This window comes from Mytilus edulis, chromosome 10 (assembly GCF_963676685.1).
Source record: "Mytilus edulis chromosome 10, xbMytEdul2.2, whole genome shotgun sequence".
Taxonomy (NCBI): Eukaryota; Metazoa; Mollusca; class Bivalvia; order Mytilida; family Mytilidae; genus Mytilus; species Mytilus edulis.
Genome location: NC_092353.1, coordinates 24722240 through 24735718, shown reverse-complemented (window position 1 = coordinate 24735718; position 13479 = coordinate 24722240). Strand labels below are relative to the sequence as shown.

General features: G+C 32.9%; 3 protein-coding genes across 3 annotated transcripts in view; 1 reads left to right on the top strand and 2 right to left on the bottom strand.

Moving 5' to 3' along the window:
• LOC139490709 (protein mono-ADP-ribosyltransferase PARP14-like) overlaps window positions 1-2127 on the top strand; it is a 32831-nt gene extending 30704 nt beyond the window's left edge. Inside the window, exon 21 of the mRNA XM_071277638.1 lies at window positions 1669-2127. Coding sequence (XP_071133739.1) covers window positions 1669-1949 — 281 coding nt within the window. The 3' untranslated portion in view covers window positions 1950-2127. The remainder of the gene's footprint in view (window positions 1-1668) is intronic.
• Window positions 2128-2802: 675 nt separating this feature from the next.
• On the bottom strand, window positions 2803-7216 carry LOC139490710 (uncharacterized). The gene is made up of 3 exons (XM_071277639.1): window positions 5874-7216; window positions 4170-4209; window positions 2803-2987 (listed from the first exon to the last, which is right to left on the bottom strand). Exon 1 carries the CDS (start codon window positions 7133-7135, stop codon window positions 5876-5878), a length of 1260 nt encoding a protein of 419 aa, XP_071133740.1. The 5' UTR covers window positions 7136-7216; the 3' UTR covers window positions 2803-2987; window positions 4170-4209; window positions 5874-5875.
• Window positions 3816-5201, bottom strand: LOC139492662 (uncharacterized). Its single transcript, XM_071280814.1, has one exon. The coding sequence runs from the start codon at window positions 5199-5201 to the stop codon at window positions 3816-3818; it is 1386 nt and encodes a 461-aa protein (XP_071136915.1).
• Window positions 7217-13479: the final 6263 nt, after the last annotated feature.

Sequence of the window (13479 nt, the reverse complement as noted above, 5' to 3'; positions counted from 1 at the left end):
CCCCCTAAAATCATGTTGTCCCCTGTGTTTTTTTGAAAACTAAATCATTCAAATAATATCCAAATTAATTAAACAGGCGTCCAATTTTCACATATATGATATATTATTTAATAAACTTGCCCCTAATTTGTCTTTTTATATTATAACTATAGCATGTAATAAAATTTTGCAAATTTTAAGAGAAAAAAAATTTGTCCCCAGGGGTGATTTCCCTCCTGTTACCACTGGGTTTTTTTTACCTGTGGAAACGTTTACAAGACCAAGAGTTATTTTCCCATTATGTATTGTGAAGAGCATCATTCCCTGAATGTATTAGTACAAAGAAATAGTTGGAAAGGCGGCCAGGTTTGAAAATTCAAGCCCATCCAAGGTAAGAATTTATAGAAAAATACTTATTGGTGTTCTATCCTGTTATAGCCTTTTTTTACACTTTCTGAGAATATTTTTAAGTGTGCACCACAACATTAAGTGTGTTTTTATATCATCTTTTTAAAAGTTATATGTCACAGGAAATACACTTACATTTAATGTGATAAAAAGGACAAAAACTATCGCGTAATTCCTTTCTGTTACTTTCTGTCATGTTACCTGATTAAAAGTAACAGCATAACCATCATCAGTAACAGGAAGGATGTTCAAGACAATTTCACTGAAGAATCGAACAGTTAATCTACTATATGCATGTATGCCAACCATTTCATTTAATATAAGTTATCACCCCAATATCAAATAAATTTCAAAATAATATACAGTATATTGAATAAAAAATAGGTTTTTTGCTTTTGATAACAGCAGAGAACATTGTGCAATTCTAGTATAGTAGATAGTAACAGAAAGGAATTTATTTTAGAATTTTTCATTACCTGGGCAGATTTTTCATCTTGCAAATACAGTTTCAAAGGATAAATGACATTGTTTGCTGTTATCTTCCAATTGTGACCAATCTAAAATGATTTATTTTTCTTAAACTTTAAAATAAAGCAGAAAAATCCTTTCTGTTACCAACTCTGTCCTGTTACCGTTGTCCTGTTACTCAAGATTCTTTCATGTTACCGACATATCTGACTATATTTAAGTATATTTCTAAACCTTTTGTATTGCAAATGCTAAAATCAATAATTGGCATTTGATAAACTATTGCAGGATATACTAGTAAACCACAAATAGTGTCTTAAACTTATTCCTTATTCCCATTAGAAACTTTTTAAAATTGATTCACTTTGGTAACAGGAAAGAACTGGATTTTTTTTGTACCATTTTTTAAATTGCCATTGTTTCCTTATTAAACAAGTATTTGAATTACAGACAACAGTTCCTAGATCCCAAATGTGTGTTCTTCGATTTGTGCTATTAAAATACCGGGTCTAAAGATTTTTTTTTGGTTTTTTCTTATTGCCAAAAACTAGACTTTTTTAGATATTGTCTCATGTACAATGTATAAACATAAAAGAATACAATATTGAAGAGTTTGGTCTACCAACATGGCCTTTGATGCCTTTTTATTTGTTTTTTTGGCATACCCCTAAAACATTGCTCAACACCCCTAATACAACCAAATACATGCACCTCATTTGCAAACTAACAGTTCCAGGTTACTTACTGTGGACAATGATGGATGTTTATTCTGAACATACCTTTGGGTACATTATTTGTTGTATATTCCTATAGCTACAGCCTATGGTGACGGTGTGTATTTTGCTAGGGATGCCAGTTATTCTGTACGAGACACATATTCAGTACCAGACTCTAATGGGAACAAAAGAATGTACCTATGTAAAGTATTGACAGGAGAATATACCATTGGAGGTTATGGAATGAGAACTCCTCCACTAAAGAGTAAACCACACATTGTATATGATTGTGTTGTGGATGACACCTCAAATCCAGCTATGTATATTATTTTCCATGATGCTCAGGCCTATCCAGAATACATGATTATGTTCAAATGAGGCATGATTCATATTTTGAATGTCGACTTTTTTGCCTACAAAAATCAAAATATTGATTGTTTGCTTTGAAATACCTCAGCAAAGATTACAGCATGTTAAGGCTATGTTACAAAGATATCTGTGGAATTGATTTGTTAGTGAACCAGATATATGTAAATAAATGGAGTCAGTGAATATTGATCTATATTTTAAATATGTTGTCCTTTACTTTAAAGAAGTGAAACTTTCAGAAGATTTTTATGGTTTATGTCCGATATTACATTTATATTACAATTTTGTTTTTGTTTTTGTTTTATTTTACTTAGTTTGGCTCTTGCTTTTCAATACCATATATAACTTTTAACAAGTTGCTACAATGTACAAATTACATTAATTTGTTATCATAATGGACCATCATCCAAACATCCATAGGATGTGATGGATGATGGACATTCTGTAAGGAAGCCGAAGGCTTCGCGGGTTAAAGATGAATATCTTATTCTACAGGCTAGTAACGACCTTGTTTTACAGTTGAGTGATTTTAAATCATAATCACCTGTACAAATCCACTCATGCGTGCATATATAAACCCGTGCACACCTGTATTCTGTCTCATTTTAAAGTATCCCGAAAAAGGATGTGAGCGAAAAAACTCATTTAATTGTATATAAAATGGGTGGGCCATAAATCAAGGGCGGGTCTTTAACCCGCGAAGCCTTCGGCTTCCTTACAGAATGTCCATCATCCATCACATCCTATGGATGTTTGGATGATGGTCCATTCTATTACAGAAGCCTACAGCTTCTTGGTTAAAGATGAATCTTTAAAGCAAAGAGATCAATTAAATGAGATAAAAATGGCCACAAATATAAGATTTGAAACATCCACATTTAATGCTGTCATAAAATATTACAATTATCATAATCACATAATCATGACACAAAGTCCATAAAGTTCATTTATATATCCAACACAACATCATGAACACAATCCTGGAAAAATCGACGGCTCTGGTCAATCCACGTACAAAGTTATCGGTTTCTGTAAAGAATGGAACTCCTGTAAAATATTATTTAGGTTGTCATTAAACAGACAAAACAGCATTCGTAAATTTCTTTTTACCTGTCTTTACACCTCTTTTAGCTTCAACCTCTCTTAGATAAAATTTCTTAAATGTTTTTGCAGATTTCCAATTTGCTGTTTTCATAATTATATCTAGAGTGATACCAGCACTAAAAGCTGCAGATGTAGAGGCGCCTCTGAAAGAATGCGCCTGAAATTTTGTAACATCAATACCAGATGAAGTCAAGACAATTTTTAACCATCGAGCTAAAGTTGAGGTTGATATTTTACGCCATGTTCTAAAAGACACCAAGAGATAATCATCTTTACGCAATTTTTTGGTAGCCTTCAAATAATATTTCAATGTGTATACTGGGCAAAGTTCTTTTTTCTTGTATGTATCCAGAGTTATGTTCTGGTTAATCCTACCAATTCTGTCTGTTTTTTGTAAACAGTTCATAGTAAAAACAACAGTTTTACTAGATGTTTCCATGTAATTCAAATTCAAATTTGTCAAAGTTTGAGCTCTTTGAGCAGTAGTTAAAGCTAATAAAGTTGCAATTTTTAAAGTTAACATCTTGAGACTTAAACTTTCCAGTGGAAATAAAGTTTCCAAATAACGAACAACTTTACCAACATCCCATGTGATGGAATATTTAGGCAAAGGTGGTCTTGCATTAAAAATTCCTTTCATAAATCTGGAAATGAGATTACTATTGATTACTGTATTACAGCCAATTGATGCCAGAGTCTGGCCAATAGAACATTTGTTCATATTAATGCAACTATAAGATTTGCCATCATCATAGAGTCTAGCGAGAAAATTCAATACTTGTACTTCATTTGGTGAAGTGGTATTGATTTTTTGTGTATTACACCAAAGATACCATTTCCGCCAACTATATTCATATTGTCGCGAGGTAGAGACTCTCCATGACTGAGTGATGATGTTTCTAGCTGATTTTGAAATTCCCTTCTTTTGGAGGGAATGCCTGATACTACACAAGCGACTAGGAATAACTTTCTCATGTTTAGCGGGTGCTTTTGATTGTTGTGTACAAGTCTTAAAAGATCTTGACAAAAAGGGAGAATAACAGGATAATCGACCAAACAATTCAATAATCTTGGAAACCAAGGTTGGGATGGCCATGTTGGAACTATCATTAAAACCATTCTCACCTGTTCCTCTTCTACCTTGTTCAAAATTCTTGCTATGATACTGAAAGGAGGAAAAACATATGGTAAATAATTTTTCCAAGAAAAAGAAAAAGCATCAGAAGCCATAGCATCTGGATCTGGAAACCATGAGACATATTTACTTAACTGTTTATTAAGTCTAGAAGCAAATAAATCAATATTTGGTTGAAAGAAATGCCCACAAATATTTCTAAATATATTTTCTTTCAACTTCCATTCAGAAGAGTCACTAAAATTTCTTGACAATTGATCAGGAGTAATATTATCTTTCCCTGCAATATGGACTGCTGTTATAAAATTGTTTTTATCAGCAGCCCAGAACCATATTTCTCTTACTACTTCCAATAGTGCTACAACACTACCTCCCATGTTATTTATATATTGAACTGCTGTAGAGCTATCAGATTTAATGCAAATATGAGAATTTGAAATGTTTTTTCCTAATGAAAAAAATGCATATTTTATAGCTAAAAGTTCTAATATATTAATGTGTGAAATGCTTTCAGATTTCATCCATCTTCCTTGAGTCTTATTTTTACCATAAACCGCTCCCCATCCAATTTTAGAAGCGTCAGTTTCAATATACTCAGTAGGAGTACCAAAGCTTATACTTTTCCCTTCATTCCTATCTACATTTTTAATCCACCATAAAATTTCATTTCTTGAATTCTCAGAGAGACTCATGATACCATCATAATTGTCATTGTTTTTGCTCAAAGCTAAAGTTTTCTCAATATCTAAATATCTATGAAAAATTGGTGCTAATAAAACTGCACATGAAGCTGAAGTAAATAAACCTATTAAAGAACTTACTTCCCTGATAACAGGATTGTATAAACTATAGATTTTGTTTGCACTTTTCAAAATCTTTTGTATTTTTTCTTCTGTCAGAAACACTTTAAATTGCACAGAATCAATCAAATATCCTAGAAAAATTATTCTCTGTGTTGGAATGAATACTGATTTTTCTTTATTTACTAAGAACCCTAGAGAGTGTAACAGATTTCTCAACATGACAGTATTTTCATAACAAATGTTCTCATAGGGACTATGTAATAATGAATCATCTATGTAGAAAAAAGACCCTACTCCTTGGTTCCTTATATGAGAAAAAACTACTTTCATAAGTTTTGTAAAAATTCTAGGTGCACTTGCTAACCCAAAACAAAGACAAGTAAATTCATAAATCTGATCTTTCCAAACAAATTTCAAATATTTTCTACATTTTTTGTTCATTGAAATTGAAAAATATGCATCGCATAAATCTATTGATGTAAAATAATCATTCTTGCTAATATTCAACAGAACAGACTGTAAATTTTCCTGTTTGAAATGAAAATATTTCACATATTGATTCAGACCTTTCAAATTTATTACAGGCCTATATTTCCCATTCTTCTTCTGAACAAGAAAAATATTTGATATAAATTCATCTTTCTCATGATTCGAAATTTGTATTGCACTTTTTGACAATAAAATTTGAATTTCATTATCAATTAGTTCTATTTCAGTTTTGTCAAAATTCATAATTTTTGGCATAAAAAATTGAACCGGTTTATTTTCAAATTCAATTTCATAACCGTTTTGAACTAGACTAAGAATCCAAGGATCGTATGATATTTTTTCCCAATTATGTAAACCAAAACGAATAGACCCAGCTATAAAAGTGGGAGATAGATTTTTTACCTCTAATATCTCCTGCCTCTTTGGTTTCTGTAACCAGCTCTCCCTCTGTAGCGGGAGTTTCTCATGCCTCTTTGGCCATAATTGTTGTTTTGGTATCTTCCTCTGCCCCTGTTTATACCTGGGGGGCAACCATAGCTGCAACCCCCTTGTCTCCAGTTTTTTGAAGTAGCTGTATTTACAACTCCCTTCATCTTCTGGGCATCATTAATATCTTTAACTTTCTTGGACACATCATCTCCGAACAAATATTCGGTAACGTCTAAATGTCTTGTACACAGTTGATGGTACTTCTGATCCATATTGTTTTTCAGTGTCATGCGTCTAACATATGATATTTCAAAAAATGCTGCACAAAGCATTGACAGGGCATTATTAATGTTGACCCTCATTTTAGCCACCATTTTTACTGCATCTGGTTTGGTCAGTGCTTCTGCAGTACGTATTACTGGTACAATGCCAAAACCCAAGATCCTTTGTATGGTTTGAAAGGACAGATCATCACTTCTGGCTTGGCGATTCAATAGATGCCAAATCTCAGGATTAACTTTAGGAGGTGCCAAAGACTTGCTATTTGAAGGAACTTTATAATCCTTAGCTATTTCTGTAATAACAGACTTACGATTTGTCACAGCGTTTACAAGAGCAGCGATACTCTTATGTGTTTCGTCACCAAACTTGTCATCATCTTCAAAAATTTTTGGTATAGCATAAGCGAACTCTTCCTCGCTGTTTACCTCTGACTCAAACTCATCATCTGCATTGTTTCCAAAAATGTCATATTGACTAAAGTCAACTTCACCTTCACCTTCGTCTTCTTCCGGTGCAACCGGGTGTTCCGGTGCACTCGCTAATTCATATCTGTCGGCATTACTATTTTGCCTGTCTAACAAGAGTTCTAGTTTAGAATAAATTCTTCTGAATTCATCTTCTCTTTCTTTATCTTTATCTGAAGGTGTTACATTGTTTCCCCGTTTTACGGGAGCTTTTCCCTTCTTGTTCTTACCGGGTCCCTTACCCGGGCCTCTTTCATTGTTTTGTTTACTTGCGGTAGTTTTCTTTAATTTCTTAACAGTTTCTGGGGGGACCACGACCGACTTTAATTGTCTCTTTTTGGGTGGTGGTGAAAAGTGTACTGACTCATCAGCCACTGCAGAAAACCCAGAGAAACTAGCTTCGTCACCCGAAGCTAGAATGGACATTATGTCCGCCGCCACTTGGCTTGATTGGGAAAGACCCGAGTCGGAGTCTTCCGTACTAGACATTATAAAGTATAGACACGAGTCGTGTCTGCTGATTCAGCAATTTTATTTTTACTTTACTTTACTCGTTCTAGCCTTAGAATAAAATGAGGCAGAATACAGGTGTGCACGGGTTTATATATGCACGCATGAGTGGATTTGTACAGGTGATTATGATTTAAAATCACTCAACTGTAAAACAAGGTCGTTACTAGCCTGTAGAATAAGATATTCATCTTTAACCAAGAAGCTGTAGGCTTCTGTAATAGAATGTTACAATTCGTGTTGTGTCTGTTATGTTGTGCACATATTTTTTTTATCAGAGAGATCTTTTATATTTTACTTATGTTGGACCTGATTTAAATTATTTTGATAATGCCTTTTTTGTAATTTTTGCACTTGATGTTTTTAATATATACTCCAAATATGTGTTTGTCTATTGAAAATAGCATTTAAAATGATACATGTTTATTGAGTTGTTTTGTTTAAAAGATGTACTAGATTTTTCATAATGTACTTCTAATTTCTTTAATTGTAGAAATATTTAGACAGTCAGTTATTTATGCTTTAAGCCTCGGTCACACCTTACCGGATAGCTTGAACGGACGCCTAACGGATAACTTTTTTTCAATCCGTTCATGTCCGTTAGACGTCCGTTCTTATCCGTTAGGCGTCCGTCCATATCCGTTAGGCGTCCGTTAAGCGTCCGTTTTATCCGTTGACGTCCGTTCTGTCCGGTGGAAAATTTTGAGCATGTTCAAAACTTTGAACGGACGTCCAACGGATAAAATGTCCGTTGAACGTCCGTTAGTCGTCCGTTAGTCGTCCGTTTTGTACGGTACTCGTCCGTTTTGTATCCGTTACGTGTCCGTTATGCATCCGTTGGAGATCCGGTAGACCAATTCACCAACGGACGTCTACCGGACGCCTAACGGACGCCTAACGGATAAAACGGATGTAAAACGGACATTAACGGAAGGATAACGGATAAAACGGATGCCTACCGGATGTAAAACGGACAAATGCCAACTGAAATTTCTCATGGGTTATTGCCTTTAATTTTTAGAGGGTTTATTGCCTTTATTTTTCAGATTATTTTGTTCATCCGTTTTATCCGTTACGCTTCCGTTAGGTGTCCGTTTTATCCGGTACTCGTCCGTTGGATGTACGTTCGACGTCCGTTCTGTCCGGTACGTATCCGTTTCACGTACGTTCAATGTCCGTTGTGTGTCCGTTAGGCATTCGTTACATGTCCGTTAGTACACCAACAGACTCCCAACGGATAAAAATTGTGTCAACGGATAACTTTTTTTTTATCCGTTAGGCGTCCGTTCGAGCTATCCGGTAAGGTGTGACCGAGGCTTTATATTTATAGTTCAACTACATTCAGTTAATCAAAATATATTGCAAAATTAATTTTCACATTTATTTCAACTATATAAGGTACATAAAATACTTACACAAGCATATGCCAGATATAAAGTGGATAGGGGAGATCTTGCTCCAAATAACTCTCTTTTTTGGGAGATTTTGCATGATATTTTATAAGAATGGTTCATCATAACTTAATAATATGGTATATGGTTTTCAGTGAATAAAAAGTTTATCTTTCAAGAGACCTGTTATAAGGGAAAATTCCACTTCAAATAGGTGACTCTTTCTCTCTTAATTGAGAAGGGTTAACATATATGGTACACATAGATCTGAAACTCAATAAGACACTTTCTTCTTAGACATTTTTTACATTTCAAAGTTTGCTTTAAGTTGTATGTACTGGATCTTACTATGGTAGCATGCAGTCATTTATCATATTTGTATTTTCTTTGTATTTATTTTAGGTGTTGTTTTTCTTCATCTAATAACAACTTATTTTTACAAAGATCTGTGATATTTTTTTTATTCCTTTTAAAGATCAAACAGCCGACTCAGCTTTGTTGTGATTTATTCTTAAAATTTTGTGTAAGGATTTTTCACAATTTGAGCAAGAATTTATACAATCTAATCAAACTGTGACATGTTTTATTTCATTCCCACCAAAGGTGAAAAACATTCCAAGTATATATTTCAGTGAATTTATTTTTTTCTTAATTTAAAAAAGTGCAGAAATGTGTGTACTCTTTCAAACAAATTTCCCAAAATTAGGTCACACTTCTTGCATAAAAGCTTATAAATTATATGTTTTTGTATCATTTTTTATCCCTGGCAAAGCTTTGCTGGGGATATAGAAATTTGTCTGTTCGTCTGTCAGTCAGTCTGTCTAATTAGTGCTCTAATGAACTTTATATTCTAGACTTATATCAGTATAATGTCTCAGAGGAGTTGGAAAATCAGTAAGGATTAATCATTTGAAAAAAGTTATGCCCCTTTGAAACATTAATTTTATGGAAAATTGCATTATTAGTACTCTCATTTGTACAATTCTTGCCAGATTTTATGAAACTTTAGTTATATCATAGGTTTGTATCAACAATATATCAGACGAATTTGAAATCAATGCCAATCAATCAATTTCAAAAGAGTTACGCGGAAACATTTATCATATTTATACTTATAGTTGATATCAGCAATGTCTTGGACACATTTGAATCATCAGTGCAGCTCACATTTTTTTGACAGAGTTATGCCCTTGGAAATATTGATTGTATGGAAAACTGTATCGTTAGCACTCTCATTTGTACAATTCTTGTCTAATTTTTATAAATACAAAAATTACATGTATTACTTACATCATAGATTTGTATAAAAAATTTCCCAGACTAGTTGTTAAGGCTCTCCTGTGTTACACACATTTTTTAAACGAAAAAAAATGTTGTTTAATTATATCCCTTGCCCTTGCACCTTTGACAGATGAAATATGTGCCGTTGAAACTGTGTTGAAACTAATTTAATGTGCGCAATTGGACAAGATAATCTAACACTTTTTGGTGAGCAAAACAAAAAACAAACAAATAAAGTCTTAAAGCTTTTTTATGATAATTTAAGTGGTGCTTCCAAAAGCGCTTAAAAAATATGCTGTTTGGTCTTTCAGGGATTTTTGTTATGATTATAGTATTTATATTTTTGAATATTTATTCTTTATTCTTTATATTGATCTTACACATTTTTACATATCATAAATGTTTGTCTTAAATTATCCTTTGTGCATTTTCTTTTGTTCAGAATTGTTTTGATATACCAAAATTTGTTTAAACTTTCACTTTTTTATTTTGGTAGGATTAAGTTGCCAAATTTTAAATCAGTGTTCATAAATATCATAATTAACAGGCCCTATTCTTATTTAGGGAAATCTGCTGACAATATATGAAATCATTATGGTCAATAGTATTGAAGAAATATATGACGAAAATATTAAATTTGTTAAACATATTAAAAATTCAAAGTTACTGCTAACAGGAAGTGGTGACTGAAAGATAGAACAAGGTAGCTTAGTAATTCATATTCAAACAATCTAGCATCTTTTCCTCTGGAATATGCTTTTACAGCTTAACATATGGTTTTGGGTTTTCCTCATTGTTGAAGGCTGTACATACATTGACCTATAGTTGTTCGTTTCTGTGTCATTTGGTCTCTTGTGGAGAGTTGTCTCATTAGCAATCATACCACATAAGTATCTAAATTTTATATTCAAAGATTACACTGTCAAGTTTGGTCTTAAGATTTCATCCATCCACCCATGTACATGTATTACCTCAAATGTTGTTACTAATATAAAAATTTAGAAGGTGCTCTTTTTAATTATAGAAGTAAAACTTTCAGACTGATTCCATGTTTTATTGTTGAAGTGACATTTGCATTACAATTTTGTTTTTGTTTTTATATATTTTTGTTTGATTATTTATCCTTCTAAAATTTTGAAGCTTTTTTAAGTCCATCTATTTGACTTGTATTGTCTTGCCTCGTTAAAATATGTATTAGGCATTTCTACTTATATTGTGTCAATTGGTAGTATATTAACATGGACTTTGTGGATAACTTTTTGATTTTCTAAAGGGGACCAGGAGGAATTTGAAAATGAATATTCTGGCATTGTAAAGGAATTGAAATAAATATATTCTTTCCAAGGACGCCTGGATCAAAATGAATAAATTTGTAACGCAGGAAATAATTATGTACAAAAGTGAAAATAAATTTTCTTGCAGGGTAGCTGCAGAAAAAAACAAAACACGCATAGCAAAAGAGGAATAACCAATCTGCCAAAAATTCCTTCTGCCCCGATCAGAATATGAAATAGACCTCCAACTTTGCTGTGCATATTATGTTGAACCTTAAAGTGACATTTGTCAATATTTTATATTTTATTTTATATTTTATTGTTGTTTGATATCTATATTGTACTATGCTTTATGCCTTTATTTACTCAGATATGGTGAGATTCTGGTGATTGACTTTTAAAATCAAATAAAAGATTTAAATCAAATTGACTTGATAAATGTTCCTTTATTACATCATGCCACATTATTTCAAATTTATTTTCATTTTCATCCCAAGTTGTTTTTTTTTTGTTCCTACACATGTAGCTGTTACAGTTGGCACAACTAAGTTATAACTTTTTGATGAAATTGATGGCTTTAACAATCCTTAATACACATACAGGTATATGTTCTCCAATAGTCTACAGAAGCTATGTATTTTCTCTGAAAACTAGAAAAAACGATAGGCCAGTAAGGACCTCACATGCACAATTTGTTTGAGGAAAGAAACAAATGATCAATATGTATGTTTATGAGGTGTTCATTTGTATACAATTGCAAACATCTTTTGGGTTTTTATAATGGTATCATGTTGTCAGCGTTGTGGTTGTCCAAAAACATGTAGTTTCCAGACAAAAACTTTAAAAAGTTTTAGTGAATGGATCTCTATGAAACTTTACCAGAAGGATCAATACCTCAACAGGAAAGTTGGGACTAATGTTGGGGGTTATAGTACTAACAGTTTAGGAATCAGTGGCCAAACCGTTTAGTTAATTCCCATCACTATGCATTATGGTGGCCTTACAGTCGTGAATTTTGGGAAACCAATATTTTTTTAAACGGATAATGAATTTGTCATTACAAATTATACCTATACATATCAAATTATATTATTGAATTCCTAGTAAAACAGATGTTTCACCAAATTTGTATGTTTTTAGAATCTGGTTTACAGTTGTCTTGTTTAATACAAATTAAACACATCTTTTTGTCATAATTGAAAGAGCCGGAAGGAGGGGGACCTATTTTGTAACATACAAATACAGAAGCACTAAGTTTTGATGCCATGGTACTTCACCTTGCAGCCTCTTTGACAGAGGAAAGGATTAACTATGTTATATAAAATAGAACATGATAAAGTTACCTAAGAGCAACAAATAAATAACACAAGAAAGACAGACAAGACATTCAAATTCTAAAATTTTCCTTATTTGATCTGGCAGAATAAAGTACAGAATTCCAAAAACGATATACGACTGGAACTTCCAGACAACATCATAAATAACATGTTAACTGTCAAATCTTCGATCTCAGTAATTTACTAAAGGGTGCTGCTTGCTTTACTTTAGTCAGCAATACCTTCATATACAGACAGATTGACAGACCGACAGACACAGTTATTATAAGTCCATTGGATGGAAACCTTTACATGACTTATAAACTTAGAGTCTGGTTCTCTTTTCAGGATGAGGTCTGTATTTCCTGAGTAGCCATAATTTACAGGTCAACAATATTTAGTATTTTGATTCTTTCTTTTGACTTCGTATGAACAAGACTGCGGTCTAGGTCATTTGTTTTGGTGTGCTATATTGGTGAGGTCTTATTTTGGACTAGGTCCACTCTTGGAACAGTATACTGTAAACCAACTTATTTTTCGTCGACCACTGTGAACTTTAATCCTCTTGATGTTCATTTTTGTCATAAAGCTCCTACTATTTTTACATATTTTATACATTACTTGCATTCTTACGTTTATATTTGAGTGTTCCTGATGAAGGTTAATCCATTAGAGTGTTCCTGATGAAGGTTAATCCATTAGAGTGTTCCTGATGAAGGTTAATCCATTAGAGTGTTCTTGATGAAGGTTAATCCATTAGAATGTTCCTGATGAAGGTTAATCCATTAGAGTGTTCCTGATGAAGGTTAATCCATTAGAGTGTTCCTGATGAAGGTTAATCCATTAGAGTGTTCCTGATGAAGGTTAATCCATTAGAGTGTTCCTGATGAAGGTTAATCCATTAGAGTGTTCCTGATGAAGGTTAATCCATTAGAGTGTTCCTGATGAAGGTTAATCCATTAGAGTGTTCCTGATGAAGGTTAATCCATTAGAGTGTTCCTGATGAAGGTTAATCCATTAGCATGCTTCCGATTCACCAATTATAAAGTGTTATTTTCATT

Excerpts from the sequence above, each read along its gene's own strand:
- LOC139492662 (XM_071280814.1), bottom strand. The coding sequence starts at position 5,201 with ATGTTGAGAAATCTGTTACACTCTCTAGGGTTCTTAGTAAATAAAGAA.
- LOC139490710 (XM_071277639.1), bottom strand. The coding sequence starts at position 7,135 with ATGTCTAGTACGGAAGACTCCGACTCGGGTCTTTCCCAATCAAGCCAA.